At 55.2% G+C, this 24,484-nt stretch overlaps 10 protein-coding genes across 10 annotated transcripts; 7 read left to right on the plus strand and 3 right to left on the minus strand.

Moving 5' to 3' along the window:
* Positions 1 to 1,502: 1,502 nt before the first annotated feature.
* On the plus strand, positions 1,503 to 3,237 carry PUNSTDRAFT_107133 (uncharacterized protein). The gene is made up of 3 exons (XM_007387210.1): positions 1,503 to 1,661; positions 1,714 to 2,569; positions 2,623 to 3,237. The coding sequence occupies exons 1-3, from the start codon at positions 1,561 to 1,563 to the stop codon at positions 2,857 to 2,859; spliced, it is 1,194 nt and encodes a 397-aa protein (XP_007387272.1). The 5' UTR covers positions 1,503 to 1,560; the 3' UTR covers positions 2,860 to 3,237.
* A 364-nt stretch (positions 3,238 to 3,601) lies between these two features.
* PUNSTDRAFT_54853 (uncharacterized protein) lies at positions 3,602 to 5,473 on the plus strand. Its single transcript, XM_007387211.1, has 6 exons — positions 3,602 to 3,953; positions 4,021 to 4,349; positions 4,406 to 4,598; positions 4,649 to 4,666; positions 4,722 to 5,045; positions 5,097 to 5,473. The coding sequence occupies exons 1-6, from the start codon at positions 3,690 to 3,692 to the stop codon at positions 5,337 to 5,339; spliced, it is 1,371 nt and encodes a 456-aa protein (XP_007387273.1). The 5' UTR covers positions 3,602 to 3,689; the 3' UTR covers positions 5,340 to 5,473.
* Positions 5,474 to 5,887: 414 nt separating this feature from the next.
* Positions 5,888 to 7,538, plus strand: PUNSTDRAFT_137569 (uncharacterized protein; the record flags this gene model as incomplete). The annotated part of the gene is made up of 6 exons (XM_007387212.1): positions 5,888 to 6,156; positions 6,210 to 6,545; positions 6,611 to 6,803; positions 6,853 to 6,870; positions 6,927 to 7,250; positions 7,308 to 7,538. 6 exons carry the CDS (start codon positions 5,888 to 5,890, stop codon positions 7,536 to 7,538), a joined length of 1,371 nt encoding a protein of 456 aa, XP_007387274.1.
* Positions 7,539 to 8,305: 767 nt separating this feature from the next.
* On the minus strand, positions 8,306 to 9,566 carry PUNSTDRAFT_122367 (uncharacterized protein). Its single transcript, XM_007387213.1, has 4 exons — positions 9,445 to 9,566; positions 8,983 to 9,389; positions 8,721 to 8,931; positions 8,306 to 8,666 (listed from the first exon to the last, which is right to left on the minus strand). The coding sequence occupies exons 2-4, from the start codon at positions 9,286 to 9,288 to the stop codon at positions 8,389 to 8,391; spliced, it is 795 nt and encodes a 264-aa protein (XP_007387275.1). The 5' UTR covers positions 9,289 to 9,389; positions 9,445 to 9,566; the 3' UTR covers positions 8,306 to 8,388.
* Positions 9,567 to 9,733: 167 nt separating this feature from the next.
* PUNSTDRAFT_91723 (DUF300-domain-containing protein) lies at positions 9,734 to 12,756 on the plus strand. The gene is made up of 5 exons (XM_007387214.1): positions 9,734 to 10,204; positions 10,266 to 10,377; positions 10,435 to 10,615; positions 10,670 to 10,865; positions 10,924 to 12,756. The coding sequence occupies exons 1-5, from the start codon at positions 10,038 to 10,040 to the stop codon at positions 12,548 to 12,550; spliced, it is 2,283 nt and encodes a 760-aa protein (XP_007387276.1). The 5' UTR covers positions 9,734 to 10,037; the 3' UTR covers positions 12,551 to 12,756.
* Positions 12,757 to 14,348: 1,592 nt separating this feature from the next.
* Positions 14,349 to 16,143, plus strand: PUNSTDRAFT_137572 (uncharacterized protein; the record flags this gene model as incomplete). The annotated part of the gene is made up of 7 exons (XM_007387215.1): positions 14,349 to 14,442; positions 14,500 to 14,553; positions 14,604 to 15,052; positions 15,082 to 15,249; positions 15,300 to 15,392; positions 15,437 to 15,601; positions 15,649 to 16,143. 7 exons carry the CDS (start codon positions 14,349 to 14,351, stop codon positions 16,141 to 16,143), a joined length of 1,518 nt encoding a protein of 505 aa, XP_007387277.1.
* A 1,398-nt stretch (positions 16,144 to 17,541) lies between these two features.
* Positions 17,542 to 19,213, plus strand: PUNSTDRAFT_137574 (uncharacterized protein; the record flags this gene model as incomplete). Its single annotated transcript, XM_007387216.1, has 4 exons — positions 17,542 to 17,623; positions 17,676 to 18,346; positions 18,397 to 18,645; positions 18,698 to 19,213. 4 exons carry the CDS (start codon positions 17,542 to 17,544, stop codon positions 19,211 to 19,213), a joined length of 1,518 nt encoding a protein of 505 aa, XP_007387278.1.
* A 280-nt stretch (positions 19,214 to 19,493) lies between these two features.
* PUNSTDRAFT_74334 (uncharacterized protein) lies at positions 19,494 to 20,345 on the minus strand (the record flags this gene model as incomplete). The annotated part of the gene is made up of 3 exons (XM_007387217.1): positions 19,494 to 19,640; positions 19,689 to 19,841; positions 19,935 to 20,345. 3 exons carry the CDS (start codon positions 20,343 to 20,345, stop codon positions 19,494 to 19,496), a joined length of 711 nt encoding a protein of 236 aa, XP_007387279.1.
* Positions 20,346 to 20,982: 637 nt separating this feature from the next.
* Positions 20,983 to 21,890, plus strand: PUNSTDRAFT_74322 (Pex19 protein; the record flags this gene model as incomplete). Its single annotated transcript, XM_007387218.1, has 3 exons — positions 20,983 to 21,465; positions 21,543 to 21,710; positions 21,780 to 21,890. Coding segments are annotated over 3 exons (762 nt in total), but the record flags the coding sequence as incomplete, so codon positions are not given.
* A 305-nt stretch (positions 21,891 to 22,195) lies between these two features.
* Positions 22,196 to 23,672, minus strand: PUNSTDRAFT_46832 (uncharacterized protein; the record flags this gene model as incomplete). The annotated part of the gene is made up of 8 exons (XM_007387219.1): positions 22,196 to 22,544; positions 22,607 to 22,808; positions 22,871 to 22,916; positions 22,945 to 23,102; positions 23,163 to 23,258; positions 23,313 to 23,404; positions 23,462 to 23,514; positions 23,646 to 23,672. 8 exons carry the CDS (start codon positions 23,670 to 23,672, stop codon positions 22,196 to 22,198), a joined length of 1,023 nt encoding a protein of 340 aa, XP_007387281.1.
* Positions 23,673 to 24,484: the final 812 nt, after the last annotated feature.

The raw sequence follows: 24,484 nt of genomic DNA on the forward strand, positions 1-24,484 counted from the left end.
GTAAGTACTGCACACGTACCCTCTGCCGCAGAACTCACCAGTGGCCCCCTGACTTTAGCACACGTTATGGAGTTTGCACATGTCTGAACGATAAGAAAGGGGTTGATCAGCAAAATACGTAGAGGGAGCCGTGAAGAGAGATTTCTACCATCCTCACTGCCGTTGCTTGGTCTTTGTCGTTGCCGTCGTCGTTGTCGTCGAGGCCGCGGCCCAACGGCGAGTTGGGGCACGTGACGTACAACTTGGCACATCAGTGTTTGTGTTGAAGACATTGATGGTGCCCAGCTCTCTAACATCCGACAATCCCTCCCAAAATCTGCAACAATGTAGCTATCAATTTATAATGGTATGCTACTTAAGAGCAAGAATATTTCCATCGGTTACAACCCGGCTGAGTGAAATTCGCGTAGAGGGACCAAAGGCGGTGAAGTTCAGAGAGCGTGTGCGACGAAAGGACGTGCATGTACGATCTGTACTCCGATTGGATCCACGTCTCAATGCTTGCCGAGGCATCCGCAAGCTGGCGGCTGACATGCAACAGAAGTTCGAAGGGATTATCGTTTAGGTATACATGGTGACGACGTTCGAGTCGGTCCCATTTGCGAGTAGGGTAAAAAGTACGATGTTGCGGGCTGCATGGCATTTGTCGTCACATCCGCGTTCATGGAATCGTGCTGGAATAAGCGTACCTATGATAGCTGGTTCAGAATCGCAGCAACTTATATCGAGCGGTCTATCATCCTGCACGTCCGTTCTCGGATCGGCGTACAGCGTGTAGAGTATATTGAGCGGATCACCACAGCTGAGAAGGAGGATGTCTGCCGCCTGCCCCAGGGGTAGATCTTGAGTCAAGCAGAATGCGGCTGTCATCCCAATAGGAAAGAAGGGTGCTTTCAGGGGCCATACTAGACTGTGCGACATTGAGGTGAGGGTTGAGGATACTGGAAACAAGTAGTTGCCACGAGAAGATTGAGCTGTGAGCATTATAAGGTCACGGGCAAGAAGTCGAGGAAGAACATGCAGGTACGTTCCGTCTTCTCCCTAGCGCACAGTTACTTCGGAATTAATAGGGCCCTTAGCAACGATTAAACGTCTAGAGTCTATGCGCATCGTCTGCAACTCGCTCAATTAGCAATGATAAGGGTCAATTTGAGAGTGTATGAAGAGAAAAGCAGTTCAGAGAGCTCACAGGTTCAAAACTGGTCGAGCTGTCTGTACAAGTAAATCTCAAGGCTATGGGCGCCAGCAAAGCGCCAGTTTATGGCGGGTCGAGCAAAGCGAGATATTCTAGAGACCCATCAAACATCTCCTTCAGCATTTGTACGAGATCTTGCTTTCGAGCCATACCTCAGTGCAAAGCAAAGGCAGGGAATAGAGGCAAGGGATAGGTAAATGTAGAAAAGTCGACGTTACGTTACATGAACGCGACCTGGATGGCGCGGGGACACAGAGACCGGAAGCCGCGTGTTTCTTACGTAATACGTACCTCAACTTGGTCTCGACGACGACCGCTGGGCAACACGCTCGACAGCGCGGACGCTCCGTAAACCCCTACTCACGATGTCTGGTCACGATGAAGAGTCGCGGAGGGATAGGCTGCCGTCGTTCGCCGAGGTCCTCTCGCGGCGAACGCGACCTCCTGTTGATCTTTTCATGTTCTAGTGTGTACACAACAATCTCATAACTTTTCACACTCAACTAACGCCATTCTAGCCTCTTTCTTCAGCGAGAAGGAGCGGAAGACATCCTGGACTTTTGGCTCGACGTGCAGCAGCACGAGAATCTGTGCCGTGCCTACTTCAAGGACGTGCGCAAGACCGGGCGGTCGATCAAGGAGGACTGGCCGCAATACTGGGAGTACGCGCGCCGACGTGGATCGATATACGGAACGATTGTGGGGATGAGTAACGCCGGTCTTCAGACGAAGCGAAGTACGGCGAGCACGGGCGAGATGCTGAGCGACCAGGAGAAGCACGGGCTCGCGCAGGCAGGGGAGAAGGGAGCGACCAGCCCCGACCCGCGTTCGACGACGTCTCCCGCAACGGCTGTCGGCAGCGAGTTTGAGCCCGCGAGGAGCACGACGCCATGGTCGCTCGGCGCGCGTACCCCAACCCTCTTCAATCGGCGCGCCTCACGCGCACCCACTATTCTCCCCCGTGACGGCGCCGTCACGAAACAGCAGCTGATCAAATCGGCGGAATACATCTTCTACCGCTACCTCACGCCGTCCAACACGGTTAACTCGACGGAGAACCACGAGATCTACCTCCCCCCCGCACTTCGCATCCACGCGTTCCCGCTCTCCAGCGGCGCGGAGCCCAAGACCGACGCGGAGGAGGCCGTGCTGGCGCAGATTCCGGATATGTTCCACGCGCAAAAGGAGTATTGCTTTAGGGCGATGGAGCAAGACGCGTTTCCCAGGTTCCTGAGGGCGAAGGCGTTTGGAAATCTGACCCCGGTATCGGCACTCGTCCGGCTGGTGGTCGGCCTCATCGTGCTGTGGATTGGGTTCGCGGTGGCGTTCTCGCTCGTCTTCCTTGATGTGAAGCCCAAGTCCGTGCGCTTCTACGTGAGTTCATCCCATCCGTTCGTACAGGTAACGTTGCTGACCTCTTATTGCAGCTTTTCATCCCTTTCACCCTCTCCGTCCTATTCCTAATCTCACATCAGTACGAACTCGACCCTCTTCTCGTCTTCCTCAATCGGTCGGAATCCACCCCATTCAGAACCCTCGCCATCAAGGAGTCCTACGTCAAGAAGCTCCTCCTCGGTCGTGCTATCTGGGTCACCGTCCTGGTGGGCATCATCGCGACCGCCTTGACCCTCATATTCTGGGCCGTGCCGGGCCATCGTCTCTGAGCCATCGCACGCGTCATCTTGGTGTCATCTTGAAAGGCCGAATGTAATACTTCACGGGGCGGCGGTGGATGGTAATGGAGGGCGTCGGACGGTCTCGCAGCTCATCGAACATCTTATTTTCCCAGTCTCTTTTGGCTCCCTCGAATTCCAGCGCTTGATCCCACTCATGTCGTTCCTTCCACTCCTTGTTGATTATGTCTCCTCGTCACCTTCTGGATCTATATACCTAGGTTGATACCCTCGCTTCATGTTTGCTATCGCAGCTAATAAATTATAGTCAATATTGGACTCGTTTGAGTCGGACGTTGGCATTGGCCGATGCCGGAAGACTCCGGTGGCGTGCAGGCCTGCGGCTGCGCACGCAACTCGACTTGACTTGTGCCACTACCTCAGCCTTCTTTAATCAGTACACCTATCAGCATTAAGGCGATATTTGGATGTAAAAACTGTCAACTAGCTCACGAGATGAGAGCGAGCCTTTTCAACGACCGTACACCTGCTACTAAGACGTCGCGTCCGGAGAGCAAGTGCTGCGGTTCTCCTCAGGACGCTGCGCCGTAGGCGTATCATCATGAGATCCTGGTCCCATATCTGTGCCACTTTGCGGGTTATGTCCGCTAGCCACGGGGCTCATGCCTAGGTTCGGTCGTGTCCGGTCACAGGCCTCTTCTCGGGTGCACCAACGGATCATAAAGGCCTTGTCGGGCACAGCACAAGATCCCGTAAGTGTTTTGTGCGTAAATTATGCGCCCAACTTATAAGACCGGCAGTTCCATGCTAGACATCCACAGCGATAAATAAGAGTTACCTCCTCGCAGCCGTCCACCATCATGAGCATCCAACAACCCCCTTCTCTTGACGAGCTCCCTTCGTATTCCCATGTGAACCCGACCTCCTCCAGCCCGACCTTGCGCGCGCAGAAGTACCCGCTCAGCCGTGGCGACGCCTCACCCTGGCTCACGCTCACGCTGGTCTCGCCTGCCGCACTGACAACCAAGAGTAGCTTGCCGGTGTACGTTGATGGGCTTCCAGTCGGCGGGTCCGTCAAACTCGACTTGACGAAGGAAGACGCGATTGAGGCGGTCCACGTTACGGTAACATCCCCTGACTCTCACTGCCTCTATAGTAGCTGACTGACGTTGTTACGAACGTCCCTTGTAGGTCAGCGGCTTTGTGACACGTACAGATATGTACGCGCTCGAGCGCATCCCATTCGTGACGGTCTCCCAGACCGTCTGGGATCGCTCTATGGGCGACCCGCGCGCCCCGTCCTCTGGCCCATACCAGGGTAAACTGTCGGGCAGCCTCGAATGGCCTTTTTCAATCGAGTTGCCCAGGAAGGCGTGGATCTCACTGAAAGATAAGGGCCTGGAGACTCCAAAGGAATATACACTGCCACCTGCATTCCAAAGCAAGATCAGCTTCAAGTGGGCCGTTGCGTATGAAGTGAAGGTGAAAGTGGAGCGACGTTTCTTCCGGCCCAACGACGCGTATGTTCTCTGTCATTTGGATGACAATCCTCTAACGCTCGTTGGTGATGTATCAGTATGCCGGTGGCCGTTGGGTATGTTCCTGTCGTGAAACCGGGTATTGCGTCCCCACTCCGTCAGCTGGCGTACCGAGAAGCGTCGCCGGAGCTTGTTGGACCAGATGATGATCCGGAGGGATGGGCGGGGTGCGATCCTGTCGCACTGAAGGGAACATTGTTTGGCGAACGAGAAGTAGAGGTTGTCACGAAGGTTCGCCTATCTCCGCTCAGACGTACTCGCACGATCTAACTTTCCTTCAGCTTTGGATGGCAAAGCCGGTACGGTCCAAGGGATCAGGGTGCTGTACAACCTGCTGATAATGTACTTCCCAAGTTGAGCTATCCCCGCGGTTCCGTCATCCCGCTCTTCCTCGCGCTGGTGTCGTCAGACGAGCAAGCGCTCGATGTTCTCGGCGCGCCGTCCTCACCCGCGGTGGACCTCGTCGTTCATCTCGACTTCGAGTCGAAGAAGATAGCAGGGCGAGACAAGTATTCGGACGACTCGTATCATCATCGAAAGATAACGTGGGCCAGCGCACGTTGGTGGGTGCCCGCTGGCGACCAGAAAAAGGTCGCAGGAAAACGCGCACTGCACGGCGAGCTGCATCTGGCACCTGATCTCGTGCCGAGCTTCGTATTCTCCTCCCTCAGCGTATCCGTGAGTCTGCCCTCTCACATGCTTCTCCTTGACGCTGACGCCCCTACATAGTATCAAGTGGTCATGTATGACTTCGAGGCCACTGGGTTCAAACCCAGGAGCTCCGGGCGCTCCTCAAGTACGACAGAAGGCGGTTTGACAGAACTGGTGGCCCAGACGGTAGAGGTTGGGACAGTCTGGCCGGACGGCCCACGGCCGCGCTCGTTCACGCCCCCAGCGTATGGGCCGCCGAAGAGGCAGGTCGGACTGAACGGGTTTTATCCCTGGGGTGGAGGCAAGCCTTACGAAGAATGAGCGAATTGTCAACATAGATGTCAACCATCGTGTGACCATGTATTCGTCCTTGTTGCACTGAATGCAAGGGGTTGACCCACGTCAGACCGTGATCTATTCACTAGATCCGATGAAGACGAAGAAGTTGAAGATCGAGGCCCTCATTCACGTCTGCATCTTGTAGCACAATGTGACTGCATTGTCATCGGAATTATCATCCTACCAGCGTGGCGATACTGCGGCAAGGCTTATCAAGGTTGGATCCTGCCCGAAGCAACCGAAGCGACCTCACGCGCATGTGGTTGTACGTTCAAACCGGATCAAGTCCCGCCAATGATGACATTCTTATCTTGTCCATCTCCCAGGCCTGTCGGGAATATTACCATAGGATCTTCCGATGCGTCTACGGATGTGTTTCAAGAGCTCGGTCAGTTCCTAATCACGCATCTTATCTACATGCATCTCATCCACGTCCCGCCTCCAGATGATCCAGGGAAAACGATATGCAGAGTGCTCCCATAGTATAACTGTAACGCTCTCTGGAGGGAAACGGACTGCTACAGAGCACCATGGGCGCACCTGAACCAACAATCATCGACGAACTTCCCGCCTACTCCCACATCGACGCAGCAGAACCCACCCTCGCGTCGCACAAATATCACCTAAGTCACGGAGACTCGGCGCCCTGGCTTACTCTCACACTCGTCTCACATGCGGCCCGTGCCAGCCAAGGTTACAACAGCCTACCTGTGTACGTCGTAGGTCAGCCTATGCGCGGGTCGATCGCCCTCGCGCTGCCGAAGGAGGATGCGATTGAGGCGATCCGTGTGATAGTTGAGTGAGATCTCGGTCTCGCGTTGTATCACTACCGTTGAACGAATGTCAGGTCAGTGGATACGTGACGCGCACGGAAACCTACGAGCTCGAGCGCATTCCGTTTGCGAGGGTCGCGCAGACTGTGTGGGATCGCGGTATGGGCGACCCGCGCGGGTCCTCGGCCATGGCCTCAGAGCCATACAAGGGGAAATTGTCGGGCAATTTCGAATGGCCTTTCGCGATCACGTTGCCAAACACGGCGGAGATCTCGCTCAAGGACAAGGACGTCGGGGAGGGTGTTCGCGAATATCCGCTTCCACCCGCGTTCCATGGAAAGGGCAGCTTCAAGTGGGCGGTCGCGTATGAGGTCAAGGTGAAGGTCGAGCGCGCGTTCTTTCGCCCGAACGACAGGTCCGCTCAGGCTGTCCTTGAATGGTACGATTATCGTTGCCTGACGCTTGATCCACGTTGTGCAGTCTGGCGGTGCCGGTCGGGTACGTGCCTGCGGTCAAGCCGGACCCCGCGTCGTACCTACGCCAAACGGCATACGAAGACGCGACCCCCGAACTCATAGGTCCCGATGGAGATCCCGAAGGATGGCAGACGTGCGATCCGGTGGTGACGCAGGGATCACTATTCGGGGAAAGAGAGGTGAAGGTAGTGGCCAAGGTGCGACTGCATCGTGTTCTGGTGGAGGTAATCTGATCATCCTTGTTAGCTGTCGCTGGCGAAGCCGGTAAGGAAATGCTTAGGCAAAGACGTGTTTCCGTTTCCCCTGACACTCTGCGCCAGCTGAGCTATACCCGAGGATCGGTCGTACCTCTCTTCCTCTGGCTCGAGTCCGCCGACGAGCAGGCATTGGATCTTCTTTCCACGCCGTCCGCGCCTGCGGTTGATTTGGTCGTTCACTTCGACTTCCAGTCGAAAACCATCGCCGCGTCGGACAAGTATGAGGACGACTCTTACCACCACCACAAGATGACCTTAGCGACTGCGCGCTGGTGGACGCCGCCTGGAGATCACACGGTTATCAACGGCAAGCGCGTGCTGCAGGGAGAGCTGCACCTGGCACCGGAGCTCGTACCGAGCTTCGTATTCTCGTCCCTAAGCGTTTCTGTACGTGCCCTCTTTTCTTTCTCTCTTCCGTGGCTGTTGAAGCCTGGCATGTCATAGTATTGGATAACGGTGTACAACTTTGAAGCCACTGGGTACAAGTCGCAGAACGACGGTGTGAAGGAGAGCGGCCTCACTGAGCTGCTCGCCCAGAGGGTGGAAGTTGCAACGGTCTGGCCCGATGGTCCGCGCCCCCACTGTTTCACGCCGCCGGCGTACGGTCCGCCAAAGAGGCAGATCGGTCTGGGCGGGTTCTATTGGTGGGGCGGCGACAAACCGTACGAAGCATGACGCGAGTTTGGGCTGATTGGTATATATTCTGTTACTTGGAGCCGGCCTCAGCTTGGTCGATGCGAGGGCGTCAGGAGTTTACCGTGGCGCGATGTACGAGCAGTGTAAGTGTAAGGCAGATCGGATACCTTTTGTATCATCTCCGCGAACCTATGACCACGATCAGACTCATGCTCCACAATTATCGGCATGGGTTCTACACATAATTCGACGGTTTGCATTGCAACGGCTTCGCGTATCTTGCGACGCCGCTGTGTAGTTCCTGAACCGCGCCCAGGTCCTGGCTAGTTCAAGGTTGGGTCGTAGTCGTAGCCAGGTGTCGGATGTACAGTGCGCGTCGATCCGCGGGGCTTTACACTGGGGCGCACCCTCTTTGACTGCTAGAATGCCCTCGCAGTGAGGGAGTCGCGTACTTCGCAGTTCGTCTGCATTAAAACCCGCCCACCCCTCCACAAAAAACCCCAGTAGGGAAAAAACAAAATGGGGGTGGGGGGGAAAAGCATCACACCGAACTGCCCAGCAAGACGTACAACGAGCGGCACACTCGGGCAAAGAGCACGGAGCTTTCGGCAACAGGAAAAGCGTCAACATCGTTGGGCAAACGTATGCAGGAAAACATCGTCGCGCAAGGACAGCCGAGGTGAGGATAGCAGAGGTGACTACCGGTGTCGCGCGCAGTCGCCCATAACCACAGACATTCAGTCGATGACACCGAATGCATAGTCCACAATACATGAGAGGGCTTTGACGATAGTACAGGTGACACGGTTCGCGCTACTCTTCCGCTTCCGCAGTCAGGTCCAGTTCGTCTTCGCTGTCCAGGCTGTCGGTACGGGCGGTATGTTCTTAATTATGAACGCATTGGGTCAAAAAAAAAAACTTCTCGATGGCCTATTGACAGCGTTGCATCGCTTTCAGTCCTTCGCACGGCTATGTCAAGGGAACGAAGCCGTCTTCGGGCGAGCAGCCTGAATCGCTTCTGCGCGTCTCGCTCCATCACGAACTGCTGCCTATCGCTATGCAGCGTTTCCCGCTCGAGAGCCTTCCGATGGCAGTCGAATCTGTCGAGGACACCCTCAAGCTTGGTATTGAAAGGACTGAGCGTGAGCAGCAGCAATGCTGCAGAGTCTGCGTGAATCGGAGTCAACGAGCGGTTTCGCGCCGATGACGGAGAGAACGTACGACGAGGGCGGCCGGACTTGGTTATGAAAGTGCGACGGACGATGCAGCAGATGTCCAGGATGTCGCCGTAGACCTTGGCGAGCGCGTCTTGAACGTGGACGTGGCCTACGTACATCTTGGTGGCGTAATCGTCGAAATAGCGTAGATCGTGCGCGATGCGTTCCAGAACCATGGTGATTGCTTGGAAGTATCTTGGGGCGCGCTGGGCGACCTACGGACAAGGTGAACTTGGGACATGGGCCAGATCTGGGTCCGTACGTACTGCAATGATGAAGCGCAGCCCTCCCCACACGAGTGCCGCGACGTCTGGATGCGAAGAGACGAGCGTATCGACGGTCGCAAAGAACCGTTGCAATCCTTGAAGGATCGCGCCCAAACGTTCGACGCAGCGCCGGGTGCGGCTCCCTGCTTTATGCGCGCGGTCAATGGTTTTGAGGTAGACCACGATGTCTTCGAGCGAGCAGGATCGAAAGCATGCGAGTTCTTCTGGGGTGAACTTGTCGTAGCGTTGCTGAAAGGCGACGAGGAATGGGGCGTTGACTTCGAGATTGGCCATGATATTGGCCATGTCGAGTCGGACGACACCAGCGTACTGGAGGCGAGAGACAATGTGCAGGAGCTATACACAGTTCCCTCCATCTCAATAGCCAGAGCGCTCTCCCATCGATGCTATGATATTTGCCTCTGGTGAGCACAGATATGGGCGCCTGCTCGCAGTGCGCACCTAGTTGCCCGCAAACTGTCGATCAGTGCATAATGAGTTCCATGCCTCAGGCATGTGTTCTAAGCAGCTCCCAGCCACAGCGAGTGGGACAAATGCGAGCCTATACACGCCGCCGTCGAGGCCTCCTCCGCGTTCGAGCTCGCGGAGTTGCTGCACAAGGTTGCGCTTTGCTGGTCAGCGGGCGCTTATTCTTTTGCGTCATGACACGTGCTCAATGTGTTTAAGCGCCCAACTATCCTGGGCCTCTCGCGCGAAGGTGCCATCGTCTCCTCCCGTCGGCCGCCAGGACGCAACTTTCTTCCCCGACCTCCTCCTTACCCTTTGCCGTGCTCGCCACGAGTCCCTATCACCGATAACTTGCAACCACGAATAACCTCGGACGAGATTCGCAGCTCGTCGCAGCTGGAGAACCTGCGGCGCAGCAGCTTGGTCTAGCCGAAGTCGTCATATCCGCGTTGTCTTCGCCCCGCCAGAACCGGGCGCGACTCGGTCGCGAGAGAACAACTTTCCCTCTCTCAGTCGACCACGCATACATCCACCGACTACTTTGGACTCGACAGTCTTGAATCCGCAAGCTTGAGAACACGCGCACCATGGTGATAGGCATCCTCCCCGGCTCCGGCCACGGCCCCGGCTCGGGATCCGCCCTCAACCCCGCGATCCTCACCCTCGCCGGGATCGCGACGTTGGTTGCGACCGTCGTCTCCGCCATCTCCATCTTCCTCCACATCAAGAACTACCGGAAGCCCATCTTGCAACGGTGTGCGGCCTAGCGTCTCACATTTTACCCGGTGGACTGACAGAAAGGGCGGCATTTACAGGATGGTGATCCGGATCATGCTCATGGTCCCGCTGTACGCCATCTCGTCGTTCATCTCGCTGTTCTCCCTCGACGCCGCGTTCTTCATCGACGCCATTCGCGATATCTACGAGGTACGTCAACCTTGCTCCTGTCCGTATCAGCGGACACTGTTGATGGTGGTTTATCAGGCATTCGTCATATATTGCTTCTTCCAACTGCTGCTTGCGTATCTTGGCGGAGAACGTTCGCTGCTCATTTTGTTGCACGGCCGTCCACCGAAGGAAGCCGTCTTCCCCGCCACTCTCTTCATGCGCGAGATCGACGTCAGCGATCCATACACCTTCCTATTCCTCAAACGTGGCATCATCCGTATGTTCGGAATCACATGCTACCCCTCCGGAGAATTAACTTTCATCATCGCAGAATACGTCCAGGTGAAGCCGGTCCTTGCGATCGCCACGCTCATCCTCAAAGCTACCGGGAAATACAACGAGGGCGACCTCCGCGTCGACTCCGGCTACCTCTACATCAGCATCGTCTACAACACGAGCATCTGCCTTAGCCTCTACTGCCTCGCCGTCTTCTGGATGGTCGTCAGCCAGGACCTCAAACCCTTCCGGTAATGCCACTTCACCCCTATTCACCCTTATCTAACCCGCGCTTTCCATTTCTCTCAGACCGATGCCCAAATTCCTCTGCGTCAAGGGCATCCTCTTCTTTTCCTTCTGGCAATCGATCGGCATCTCCGTCCTCGTCAAAGCCGGCTTCATCAAGCGGCTCGGTCCCTACACCGACGCGGAGCACATCTCCCTCGGACTGACCGACACCCTCATCTGCCTCGAGATGCCGCTCTTCGCGATCGCGCACAACTTTGCCTTCTCCTACCACGACTTCGTCGACCTCTCCTTATCCTACGTCGCGCGCATGCCGATGTACTACGCGTTTCGGGACGCGTTCGGCGCGAAGGACGTGCTGGAGGACTCGAAGGCGACGTTGCGCGGGGAAGGGATGGACTACCGCGCGTTCGAGCCGAGCGAGGGGTATATCCATCAGGGCGTCGGCCGGACCAAAAGGATCAGGGCGGGGTTGAGGTATAGCCAGGGCGGGAAGAAGAAGTACTGGCTGCCGAGGACGACGGCCGAGCGCGAGCAGCAACATATAGGTGGGGCGGTGAAGGACGCCGTCGTGGGGCGCGCGCAGGATGAGGAGGTGTACGCGCCGCTGTTGGAGGAGGAGGCGGCGGACGTGGTGCACGACGCGCCGGATATGCAGAGCCCGGGACGGCGCGAGCAGACGGATAGCTTGTGGGTCGATACCGGGCTCCGCCCCAGCTCGCGTGACGACGAGGAAGATGGAGATGGGTTCGAGCTTCCGTTTGGCGACCCGGATCCGGCGGAGGACGAGCTGTTCGAGCACGCGAGGCGGTACCTGTTCGGGGATTATAATTACCCGTGCATTGACGTGTCGTCGGAGAACGCGAAGGCGCGAATATGGGACGAGGAGGAGAGGATATTGAGGGACGAGCGGGGGGCGTATTTTTCGCCGATGAGGGGGCCTGGAGGAACGTATGGGGCGGTCGGCGTGTCGGCGAAGAGGCCCAGGGTGGATTCGGCGACGTCGTCGGCTGCGGCGGGGTCGCCTGTGAATAAGGGCAAGGGGCGGAGCGCGGGGACGCCGAGGGCGGGGACGCCGAAAATCGGGTCGCCGGTCGGTGAGGGTTATGTCGTGGACTATGAGTGGGACCGCGCGGATGCCGGGGACGCGGGGAGCGGCGTGAAGCTGCACTGGACGAAGGCGCGCAAGGCCGTCGATCGGCAACCGGCGCGGACGCGGTCGCCGCGCCCCGTCGTGTCGCGCACGGTGTCCGCTATCTCCGCTTCGGCTTCAGGGTCGGGGTCGGGTGGAAGCGCGGCGCCGTCACCGAAGGACCGCCCTGTGCTGCCGCCAGACGCAGTTGACCTCGTGGTAGAAGATTCGCAGGCGCAGGACGAGGAGATGACGAACGAGCGGAGGAGGGGCGAGCCGGCGCTGCGTGGGTTACGGAAGGTGTACAGGCGTGGGTACATTGTACAAGGAGAGGACGGGCGTGAGCAGCAGGTCGAGGTCGAGGAGGAACGGGACGATGACGACGACGACGACGATGGGGATGGGGGAGGCGGCGGAGGGGAAGAGGGTATGCGGGAAGGGGAGCGATTGCAGGAGACCCCAATCGAGCCTGTGGCGGAGAGAGTGCCGACGCCGGCGGTGGTGCATCGGGGCTTGGAAAGGTTGCCGAGCGATACGTTCGATAATCCGTGGGCGTAAACGCCGTCGCAGAAGGACCTTTTGGTCCTTCGATCTTCTTGTTTCATCGCACCTTTTGGCACTACGTTTCGGACATCATGGTCATACCCATATCAGGTCGTTCATCGCATGTTGCATGTAATACTCCACATTGTGCTTGGCACCATGTATACATAGATAGTACTGCAAGACGCAAATATATATATATATATATATTTGTCGTTGCTCACGCGCAGTTGTTCCAGACTATTGAGAGGCGATAGGGTGGTATGAATCAATTGTTACAACTTGTAGAAATAGGTGACCTCGAAAAACCATATCGTAGTTTCTCGACCGTATGTCCGTCCCCTGTCCCCACCTACCTGCGAACCAAACCTATTTGCCCATTTGTCCCCTGTCCCCTTCCGATTTTCTGCCCGACCACTGATCGTGAGGGGTTCCTAGTCTGACCGTTTGAATGTTCAAATTGGTTTGAGGATCACTTGGTGAACTTCCACAGGCCCGAACTTGTGAGTGGTGTCCCTTGTCCCCAGGGGATCTGGCCGAACTTACGGTCAAAAAACTACAGTACCTCTCACTAGCGATTAGAATATGGGTCGAGCTGTCGTGAGAACTACTTGACAGGAATACATGTTGCGTGCTAAATCAGATAGAAGCGAAGACATCATATACAGCTTGCAGTACAGTGTATGACTGGGGGGGTCCGGACGACGACCGCAATATTGCTGCGATCTCGTAGCAGAGACAATCAGACGCTCATTTTCTGCTCGGGATCGCTTGCGGACTGACGGTTGTACAGTGCGCGGTGTATAAGCAGTAAGCATCGGACATGGTGACACGGACAGACTTCCAGCAACCCTTACAGCCACCTCGCACACGACAGTGTTCTGGAAGATCTCGTAGTCCATAAGAACGGAGTTGAATTTTGACCAACCCGATTATCTAATCAACGCGCCTCCTGCCAAATGAAGAAATGAGGCGTCGGTCGAGAAGTATATGTAAGAACGTATGTTATAATGTATAAATCAGAGCTTGATCGTGCGCTGTCGGGCAGTGCTCCACACATACGCAAGCCCTATTCAAAGTAGAATTTGATTCCTATATTGAGAATTTGCGACTAGAGAGGCGATATCAATACCTCGGGCTCGTCCGCAATGATTTCAGACCATGTGTCGTCCTATGGCGGACTCGGATGCTCGTCCGTCCAGGACACGGGATACAGCGGAGAGTACTAACGGATCGTTGGATGACCGGCTTTTCGTTCCAGAAGCAGTACGTCCATTCCACACGCATCTCTGAGATTAAACATGTTCAACGTGGACGCTGGCGAGAACAGGACGCACATTTTCTAGGTTGTACGCGAGCACGAACCCGACGGTCCCGACCCGACGCCGGATTTCCTGATATGGGGACGTCGCAGCCCGCTTGATCCAGACTCATCCCGCAGGCACGGAATTTGTCAGCACCAGGAAACCAGCCTACGAACCTCCGTAGCACCCTCTGAATATCCGAGTAACAGATCAATATCGGAGTTGCGATGGTTGCGCGCATTAGGATATTGAACTCGCCCGCGGCGCCATAGATATGGTACCGGGGGATGTCGTTCATTGTTAGTTCGGCGGGTTGAACGTCGCGGTGGCTCATCGCGCGCTAGGGGAAGACGCGGAGTGGGAGTTTGACCGAAAACAACATACAGCCGTTTTCAAAATTCTTGAGCGCGGTGCGAAAAACGGGTCGCGCGTCGTGAGCTGACCCTACGTTCGGGTCACCGCCAAATCGTCGCCGTCGCCGGTCTCAACTGCCTTGACAAGCACGAAATATGCCTAAATCCCGCCGTAAAGTGGTGGAGGTCGAGATGTCAGACAAGAAGGACGAAAGTAGCAGCGAGGACGAGCCGGAAATTGTGCCCCCTGGTACGCGATCATAGTCTCTACGTTGCATATTCATGCTCAAACCCGTTTTGGCTGCAGTTGCCTCGTTGCGCATTCGAATCCCTCCGAATGTAGCAGTACGCAATTCTCAAGGTATATTCTGTTAGTTTCTGGTGTATTTGTTGCTGACTGATGCGGGCTAGTTGTACGAGAGGAGGAGGAGAGTTCCGAGGACACGGCATCTCCCATCGAGAAGCATGATGTCCCACCCACTCTCCCAAGCTCCTGTCCAAAGCTCGCATCTCCACACGGAGAAATCTTCGATTTTCCAAGTTCTCCGCAGTACAGCCCAACGGATTTGCTCCCTGGTCCTGAGCCAGATCCGGTGCCATTACCCGCCGTCTCGACCAAATCCACGACCAAATCTTCGGCAAAACTGAAGGGCAAGGGCACGGGTAACCCGCGTTCAAAGCCTGACAACGGTGCCGATGCCGAAATATCGGTCTATTTTCAGGTTAACAAACCTGCGTCCGCACGTCCGCTCCAGAAGAAGGGCCACAAAGCCGAAAAACAAGATTATTACTCTTTCGGCCCGCTAGTCATGTCTGGAAAGTGGACATGGAACATGTTCCTGAGTGGTGCTGCAGAATGTGTGAAGTCGAATCTGTTGACGAACTTCAGGTGCACTCATTTTCGTGGAGATTCCTCGAGCCGTCCACTGCACCCGTGCTTCCGCTTGTCAGCGAGAATGGTTTTGATGCTTTGATCACACAAGCACTCGGTCGACAGCCCGCGAAGCGGTTCCTCACTGTGCGGATGGATATGCCACGCAAGCAGATCGACAGCCTTGTACGTTAGTCATTTCCTCAAACACGAGCTGGTGCTGATATAACGCTCAGCCATGGAACAATTCGAAGTCCAAGCATAATAAAGACAATGCTGACAATGAGTCCTCAAGTGGCAAGGAGCCTGAAGACACGCTACTGGCGCAGGTGAGCCTATATCGTATATTGAACTTGTACTAATAATCTGACAGGGGAAACGTGATGATATTATCAACGAATACGAGAAACAGCTTGCAGTAAAGTATGCACCTGGACTATGCGCAGAGCACCCCAACATTTCATGCTATCATTACCGCCCAGCAAATCTTCACTTTGAGCTCAATCGTATCTCTCGCCTAGTATGGGCAAGTCAAATCGTGAGTGAGCCACTTACCCACATTTGATTGCTGACTTCTGCGAGCAGAAACAGAACAAAGCAACATTTGATCATCCTGTTGTGCCTTCCGCACATTTCTGCGAAGAGAAAGCACTCAAGACTAAGACTCCAGTGAAGATTCCGATTGTAACAGCTCCGACTATGCCCCAGCCGCTATCCGCACCAGAGCAAATGGTACCGCCATACATGCCGCACATGTTACCATACTTTATGCCTCCGTACATGCTCCCGCTGCCAATTATGAATCCGGTTACTCCATCGCCATCGCCAAGCCGCAAGCGTAGCCACGAGGTTCTCCTGGGCTCGTCGCCAGTGAAAGCTACGATAAGCCTCAAAGAATTCTGTGATAAATATGGTCTACCCGAATCAACGAAGGAGCGTCTAGAAGAGATGGAGTTCATGCCTGGGGATAGTCTCAGTGGAGTCCCGGAATCGGAGTGGAAAGCGGTTGGTTTCAAGTTATTTTCTTGGAACCGGGTGGTACGGGCAAACACCGAATACAAGAAGACAGTTAAAAAATAGTCTACTGCATAATGTATCCACTATGCTTGAACCATTGTTCTGCCTTCTCTGCCATGACCGTTGCGCATGCATCCATCAACACTGTGTAAGGGTCCTCAGCATGGCAAAGTTGCCGGTATGAACACCGTAGCCATGCTTTCACTATCGCAGCAGCAGTGAGATCAAACAGTAAGGTCAAGATCAAAAACTTACATGCACTAAAGCTCTCCTCAATTGGATTTAGATCAGGAGAGTAAGGGGGAATGAATATGAGAGAACAACCTAAAGTTAATAATCAGTGCAAAGTAAACAACAAGTTACGAGTTCATTCACACCTTGGGCTTCAGCCAACTCCCTCAAAACCTCACTCTTATGTATGGAACAATTGTCAAGCAGCAAAACACTGCAATCACGGGGGAACGGGTTCATCTGCGGCAGCTGGGAAAGATTCAGTAGTGAACACTGACAAAACACTGCCGGCGTACCACTTCTTCTACGATGAAATCGAAGAATTCGTCACTGTTGACCGACCCCAAAACAGGTCGGGCAGCAATGTAGCCCCGGGTAGATAGAGCAGCTACCAAGCTGTAGCGCTGGCCTCGTGCAAATGGGCTCTTGACCTTAACGGAGACTCCACGAGGTGCACGACCGTATACTCGACAAAGTGTCCTTCCATCCTTGCTGGTTTCATCCACTGCTACGATTTGCTGGGCGACAAGATGCCGCTGCACGTCTTCCTTCCATGCCTCTCGCTGTGCTTCGTCCTGCTCTATCGCAGCCTTCCTAAGCTTTTTGTATGTCAAACCCGCGTCGGCAATAATCCGGTGGACAGTGCTGAGGGACATGTTAACATCGCGAGCAATGGCCAACCATTCTTGTACCTCGTCAAGGTACAGGTCCGGCGCCTCGGAGAGAAGCTGATGCATGTCCCGGCGAGTCTCGGATGTGATCAGCGTAGGGCGGCCCCTCTTTCCAGGTTGGTGTGGGGGATGGAATGCACCGTGGAGGCGTTGGTTGCGGCGCCATCGTCAGAGACTGGCAAGAGAGAAGCCAAGGATGCGACAGATGCTTTCGGGGGCATAGTCATGGTATATAAGCCATAAAGCCCGCTCCTTGATGTCTGAACTGATCTTTTGAAAGGGCATTGGTCGTTACAGCTGATTCGGAAAATCATGTGCTGCACCACTTTTTTGCGCGTTGCATCGTATACGAACCCTACGCTGGGGTTGACATCCGTTTCACCGTGTATGCGCTCGATAGCTCGCTGAATCATGCCTCCGAAACGGTCAAAAGTCTCCAAATCTCGCAGCAGACGGCCCCCCAAGGCTAGGGCAAGTGATCAAGAACCATGCGAGCCGGAGGAAAATGCGAGGTCAGGTATGGAGAGGCTATTGCTGTTCTCGGTCTCCACTGCTATCTATGGGTTTCATACTCTCCTTTCAAGGCTCTCAGAAGCTGTTCATCAAGCTTCCGGCACCCACACTTGCTAAATCCGACCCGAGTACGAGATTCTCCTTGCTCAGAATGACATTGTTGACTGATCATCCATAAAGTCGAGCTGTCCAGTGATAGAGACTCGAGCTCAAGTGACGAGGACCATCAGCACCACGAGGATGTTCTTGTGCAACGTGAAGAGGAGGAGGAGGAGGAAGAAGAAGAGAAGGAGGAGGAAGAGGGGGATCCGTTCTCCGAGTCTCCATTCAATTGGGACCTAGAAGAGACTGGCGGCGCCACGCCATGGCCGAACTCAGAGCTCGAGGTTCCAACCACGCCTATCGCAGCCCGTCGTACGTCTACAACTTTAGGACGTGGTAAACAGCCCCCGGTCCTGCGTGGTGATGATGTAGAAGAGCAGGCATTCAATGTCTACTACGAGATTGTGGTGCCGGCCTCGTCTGGGACACGTGTCAGGGGAAGGTCGCAAAATCCCAAGGAGAAAGAAACCATCCATCACGATGGCCCCGCGGAAATTCCCATGGACTTCTCGTGGGAGGCATTTCTTGCACGAACTGCAGACACGATCGAGGGAGTTGGTTCCGTCGATCAACTCCCAATCTCATCGTTTATGTGGAGATTTGTCAGACTGAAGAATGCTCCCTTCCTCCCACTCAGCAAACCCGAGGGCTATCGAGCAATGCTTGCGCAGTTTGACGGCAAGAAGCCTTCGCAATGTAATATCTTCGTTCGCATGGCAAAGCCAAAGAGAGACAAACCTGATACTCCTGTATGTGAACACATTGATTGCTGTCTATAGTTCTAACGCCTGGATTCCAGACTTGGGCCGCCAAGGCGGACGATAGCAGTTCACCAAGTGACGAAGGTGATGCAGACTTAGACTGGAAGAGCATACTTAGCAGGGGAAGAAAGGATGAACCTATCGAGCATTACGCGCAGAGGATCCTCGAGATATGGCATATTGGAAAGTGCAAAGAACATCCCAAGATCCCATGCTTCTTTGGTCATGAATCACAGCTTCACTTTGACTTGAAGGAGCCGGCACGCCTTGCGTGGGCAGCACAGATTGTATGTGATGCATTCAATCAAGCGGGGTTGTGATCTGACTCAGATTGTACAGGTACAAGGTGAGGCCTCGATTGTATGTCCGAAGATTCCGTCTGCTACATTCAATGTCCGGACTGCCTTGAAGAAGTCTGCTGTATCTGCTGCACCGGAACCATCTACCTCCATGCAGCCATCTACGCCGACGCCAGGTCAACCATACATGTTTCCTTCATTTGCTCCATCTTTCCCGTTCATGCCGATGCCATTCCCATATTCACCTGGCTTTGCGCCCCATTCTAGTTACCCAAGCGGCAGCAGATTTGTGACTCCACAGCTCCGTAACAAGCGATCGTTCGATGATCGGGAATCTTCACCGGTTATGGATCCAGTGTCGCTAGAAGAATTTTGCACAGAGTATCGTCTATCATCAACTATCCGTGATCGGCTTGAGCGGATGGAATTTCAGCCTGGAATGAGTTTGGCGCAGATTACGGAGGATGATTGGAAGGAGAAAGGATTTGAGAAGCTTGGGTGGGGAAGTGTTGTTCGGGCAAACATGAAGTACAAGGAGAAAGCGAATAGCACATAGATCATTATCCGATACGGTAACCACTATGTCTAAACCAGCCTATTGCCTTGTCGGCAGTGACAGCATGAGCACATGCTTCGTGTATATCTAAAATTGGGTCATTGCTGTTGAGAAGATGTCGATAGCTTCTGCGAAGCCATGCCTTCACTGGCATAAAGTTAGCGACTGAGTTGGAGCGACAAAGTGTATTGCACACGCACATGCACTGAAACTCTCTTCAATAGGGTTGAGATCCGGTGAGTATGGTGGGAGAAAGACTAAAAGGCATCCTGCCATAACATCAGGACCACCGTGTGATGAGAGATTGCAACATGAGACACAGACCTTGTCCCTCAACAACACGGCGTAGCGTGTCCATTTTGTGGATCGAGCAGTTGTCGAGGATGAGGACACTCTGGTCTTGTGGATATGGGTTCATGCGCGGAAGCTATGCACTCGTCAGACTACTTCAAATGCATCTCCTGATGTGACGTACCACTTCCTCGACAATGAAGTCAAAGAATTCGTATGCGTTGACGGAGCCCTCCACAACACGTGTCGACACGTATCCCGAGAGGGACAGGGCTGCTACAACACTATATCTTACTCCTCTGGCCAAAGGATTTGTCATCGGAGCTCGATCCCCTTCCTGCGAACGACCGTAAACCCGACACAAAGTCCGCCCATCCTTGCTTGATTCGTCAACCGTGACGATCATCCGCGCACGCAAGTGTTGCTGCACAGTCTGACGCCACGTAGCCCGTTGTTCTTCATCCCTCTCAATGGCAGACTTCTGCAGCTTCTTGTAGGTATAGCCAGAGTCGTTGATGAGGTCATGGATCGCGGTCTTCGAGAGAGCCAATTCGTGGGCAATAGCAAGCCACTGCTGGACTTCGTCAAGATAGAGGTCTGGAGCCTCTATAAGTAGATTCAGGATGTCGGACCGCTGCTCGCCCGTCGTCCGAGAGGGTCGGCCACGAATGGACCGGGGAGGTCGAGCAAGGGAGTCGTATTCCTCGAAATTGTGTTTCCATCGTGTCAAGCTAGCAAGAGACACGCCAATAATGCTACATATTGCTTCGCGTTCGAGTCCCCTGTCAATCAGATGCAAAGCACGTAGTTTGACGTCGTCACTAATCGTTCGGAAGCCCATGGGGAGCGTATCAACGTGTATCGCTGGCGTGTCTGCGCTCTTGACACAGACAACCCCAGCGTAGGGTTCGTACACGACGCAACGCGCAAAAAAGTGGCGCAGCTCATGATTTTCCGAATCAGCTGTAAATATCAGCTCGTAAGTACTCGTCGATGTCGAAGAAGAAAGAGAGGCGGCGATTGTAGCTTCGGTGTACCGGCTGTATCCACGGAACTTCTAGCCATATTTGCTACATTGCTATATATCCACGGTCATCCTATATCGCTAACCCCCTCGAAACCCCTCCTCGGGCTGAACTGCGTCGTAGAAAACCTTCATGTGATTCTACTCAGCGGCTGTGAAATCCGCCTTCAGACTCGGAGTCTGTGAGCGCCAAGCTTGCGCGCCCCTTCATCGCTTCGTCTACTCTCTGTCTCTCCATGTCATCATCGCACAAGCCGCACATCGAGGACGAGGAAGACGTCGACGACCTCGACGGTCAGTGACACCGTCGCAGCCTTGTCCCCTCCATCTGAAGCGCGCACATCGCTCAGACGTCGTCGAACAGTTCGCCACCCCGGCGCCTTCTACTACCGCTGCTAAACCCGCATCGGCAGCGAAGGCGCCCGCGCTCGAGGCGGGAAAGGATAAGGCGGAAGATGACGACGGGCTCGATTCCGACTTTGCGCGCGCGTTCGCGAAGGAGATGGAGTCGTTTATGAAGGATCTCGGTGGGCAGCATCCTGGGGCCACCGGCGTCGCGGGTACGGGGCAGGAGGGAGGCGGGGAGTCGAGCGATGTAGAAAAGGAGCGGCTCATGGCTGCCTGGGAAGCGATGCTGGTCGAGGGCATGAACGGCATGAGCGAGGGCGCGCCCACCGGTACCGTCCCCGCGGAAGACAACGACTTCCAGAAGACGATCCGGGAGACGATGGACAAGATGAAGCAGAGCGAGGAGGCGCTGAAGGAGGCCGACAACGCGCCGCCGCCGGACTCGCTCGAGGCGCTCCTGGCGCAGCTCAAGCTCGACGGCGAGAACGGCGAGACGGAGGAGGACTTCCAGAGCATATTGGAGAGCATGATGACACAGCTGATGAGCAAGGATGTGCTGTACGAGCCGCTCAAGGAGCTGCACGATAAGGTTCGTCTCTCTTCCTCTGCGCGTCCTGTTCTCTGCTTGTCGCTGTCCTTTCTGCTGATCGTGTGCCGCTCGCGCAGTTCCCAGATTACCTCGCGGAGAACTCGGCCAAATTATCGACAGCGGATAAGGACCGGTACGAGCGGCAATACTCGTGCGTCCAACAGATCGTCGAGGTGTTCGAAGACCCGTCCTACTCGGACGAAGACGCGCAAAAGGGGACTCGGATCGTCACCCTCATGAACGAGGTAAACGGGCAACCTCTCCTTTTCTTCCCGTCTTACCCGTCGGCTAACGGGGGTTTTTTTTCGCGAAAGATGCAATCTCATGGCTCGCCGCCGCCGGAGATCATGGGCCCCCTCCCGCCCGGTCTCGACGTCGGCCCCGACGGCTTGCCAAAGCTGCCAGATGGGTGCACGATAGCGTGAACCGACCTCGCTAGTTTCGCTCGTGACAGCCCCTCCTATCCACGACACTTCGCAATGTACCCCTCCAACCACGAAAGAGTCTATGTATCACAAGAATAGGAATACAGATCGATCCCCTCTGAGTTTCCAGCCTAGAGAATACCAAGATTATGTGCGAGCATGCGTATGTTACAGGTAGTGATGATGCGCATTAACAGTGTGGTGCAGCCTATGCGTATGCTTCAATGATGTAGGAGTAGCGGTGTGCAGGGTGGTACAAGAAATTAAAGATGTGATGGTCTCAGTGCGTCCCACTGCTGGATTCACTATACACGACCGGACGAGCGCGCGACCTCTTGGATCTCCCATCCGTTGTGACTTGGTGGCGGAGGATCTCGTGGACGATGAAGATCGTAGTTGAATATTCGCCTCCCGATGAGGTGCGCTGCAGGGGGCGGTGACGGTGCGACGACGTCGTGCGAAGTATGGTGCATGTGCAGAGGCGGCGATGGATCGGTGGCGGTGAACGGTAGTCCCGGTGGTGGAGGGTGGTCCGGAGGCGAGTTGGGCGGCGGTGGTGATGGGAGGTCATGACGGTCCAAGTTCCGATCTCGGTCGAGGGCGTCCCGGTGCGCGACGCCGGATTTGAGCTGGAGGGTGAACTGCGAAGGGTTGCTGAAATAGGCATGGATAACTGGGTTTAGCTTGGGCCGGGGGAAGAGATGATAGGCGCGTACGGAGGCATAGAAATGTGGGAGGTGAATTGCAGGGTCGGGCCCGTCTCCTGGGTGTCCACGACGACGTTGTCGGCATTGGCGTTGGCGAAGGTCGGGATGCGTCGGTCTTGAGCGTTCGACGCGATCAGGTGCGTCGTGATGCGGCACGAGGCGATGACGCAGACGATGAGCGAGGGGCCGGTGAGCATTACGTCCATGATGGCTATCAAGAATGGGATGAGCGTCAGGGTGGAGGTATGAGACAAGAGGAATAGGTGTACGCACGGCTCAGCCTCATGAATGCGAAGACCTGCTGGTAGTGAGTGGGCAGCTAACGGAGGGAGGGTTTGGGAACGTACCATGGGGATGAGATTCGAGACGCAGGAGATGAGGAAGAAGCCGACGCCTTGGCGATACAGCGTACGGGGGAGGCTGTCCTCCATCTTCGTCAGGCTGCCCTCCATCTTCGCAAGGGCGGCGATGCTGGCGACCATGACGACAAAGTCGTACGCCAGCGCTGAATAGTGGAACTATGCGTGAGCGAGGGATGGAAGAACGATGCGGTGGGGGAACGCACTGTAAGCGTAGATGATCCCGAGCATGTGTCCGTTCGTGCTCGAGATCGTGCAGCTTGGGGCGGAGTCTGTAATGTCCGAGTCGATGATCCTGAAGGCTACATGACGTCCAGGTCTAAGAGGATGCCCGAGTGAAAGTGAGGACGTCGTACAATTGATTAGCAGTCCCCAGTGACCGATGCAAATGGCGACGAGCGCTGCTATGGCGAGGGAGGCATGCGGCATCTGTTTCCAGATATACACACTAGCGACATGAGGATGTTCGTGATTGAAGGACGGAGTGGTCGGACGTCGGACTCACGCGCGAATCATCAAGTTCATGGATGCGCATCCGGTTCCTAGCGATGCCATGGCCTATGCGAATGGTCAATGGTAGGGTATATAACGTGATGTGACTGAAGCGTGCCTCGACCGCAGCAGCAGCGGCTAATGCCAGGGACACATATCAGAACTGGAAGCTGGAGCTATAGCCAAAGGGTACGCACCTTGGCAATTGAGGTCGGGTGCGTCATGATGATCGACAATTTGGCTACGGTGGACGCGAAGTTTGCTTCCGAGGACGACGACAGCGAGCTGGCGGGATGACGCACCCCAGGAGTAGGAAGACCAACGCCGAGTACCGCGCGAGGAAATATGACACCTGTAAATGAGAATCGCGTTGTTCCCGGGTATAGCCAAGCTACTAGACAAAGTACTCACATACGGCCACCTGAACGGCGTCCTCCCCCGCAACAGCCACCACTCAAACCACAGCGTATGCACATAATCCCATCTGCAGAGTGGAGGAGGAGGCGAGGCAAGGGATAGTACATAGTGATCGAGGTTAGCGACAGCGCTCTGAGAGGTTGACAGCCAGAAATTCGCACAGGTAGACCCCCATGAACACCGATGACAGGCCGCGGAGCACGGCGCCCTCGAGGACCAGCGCCTCCAGCGTCGTCCACTGCATCACCGCCGCGCGCCGGCCGCGCCAGTCACGGAGAGGGGAGGGGAAACGACAGCGGGGGCGGCTTGCGCCAGGATGGTATGTAGGAACGTGGAGAAGCGAGGCGGGGCGGGAGTAGCGGGGCTGATATGTAGCCCTTGGGGCTTGGGATATTCCTACCTTCTACCTATCCTGTCTGCATCTTATTCTTATGTCCATCGAATTCTCTTCCACTTCCGGATCTCCGTCGTCGCACGATCCAAGTGCGCGCGGCTCGCTTAGAGTTAGGCTACGCGCAATTTACCTCTCTCGTAAAGGCCAGGCGCTTGCGTCTTCTCTAGGTCTTCTCATATGTTCAACTCAATCACTGGGTCATTTGGATCGATATCTCTTCTGGTC

Source organism: Punctularia strigosozonata, assembly GCF_000264995.1.
Source record: "Punctularia strigosozonata HHB-11173 SS5 unplaced genomic scaffold PUNSTscaffold_13, whole genome shotgun sequence".
Taxonomy (NCBI): domain Eukaryota; kingdom Fungi; phylum Basidiomycota; class Agaricomycetes; order Corticiales; family Punctulariaceae; genus Punctularia; species Punctularia strigosozonata.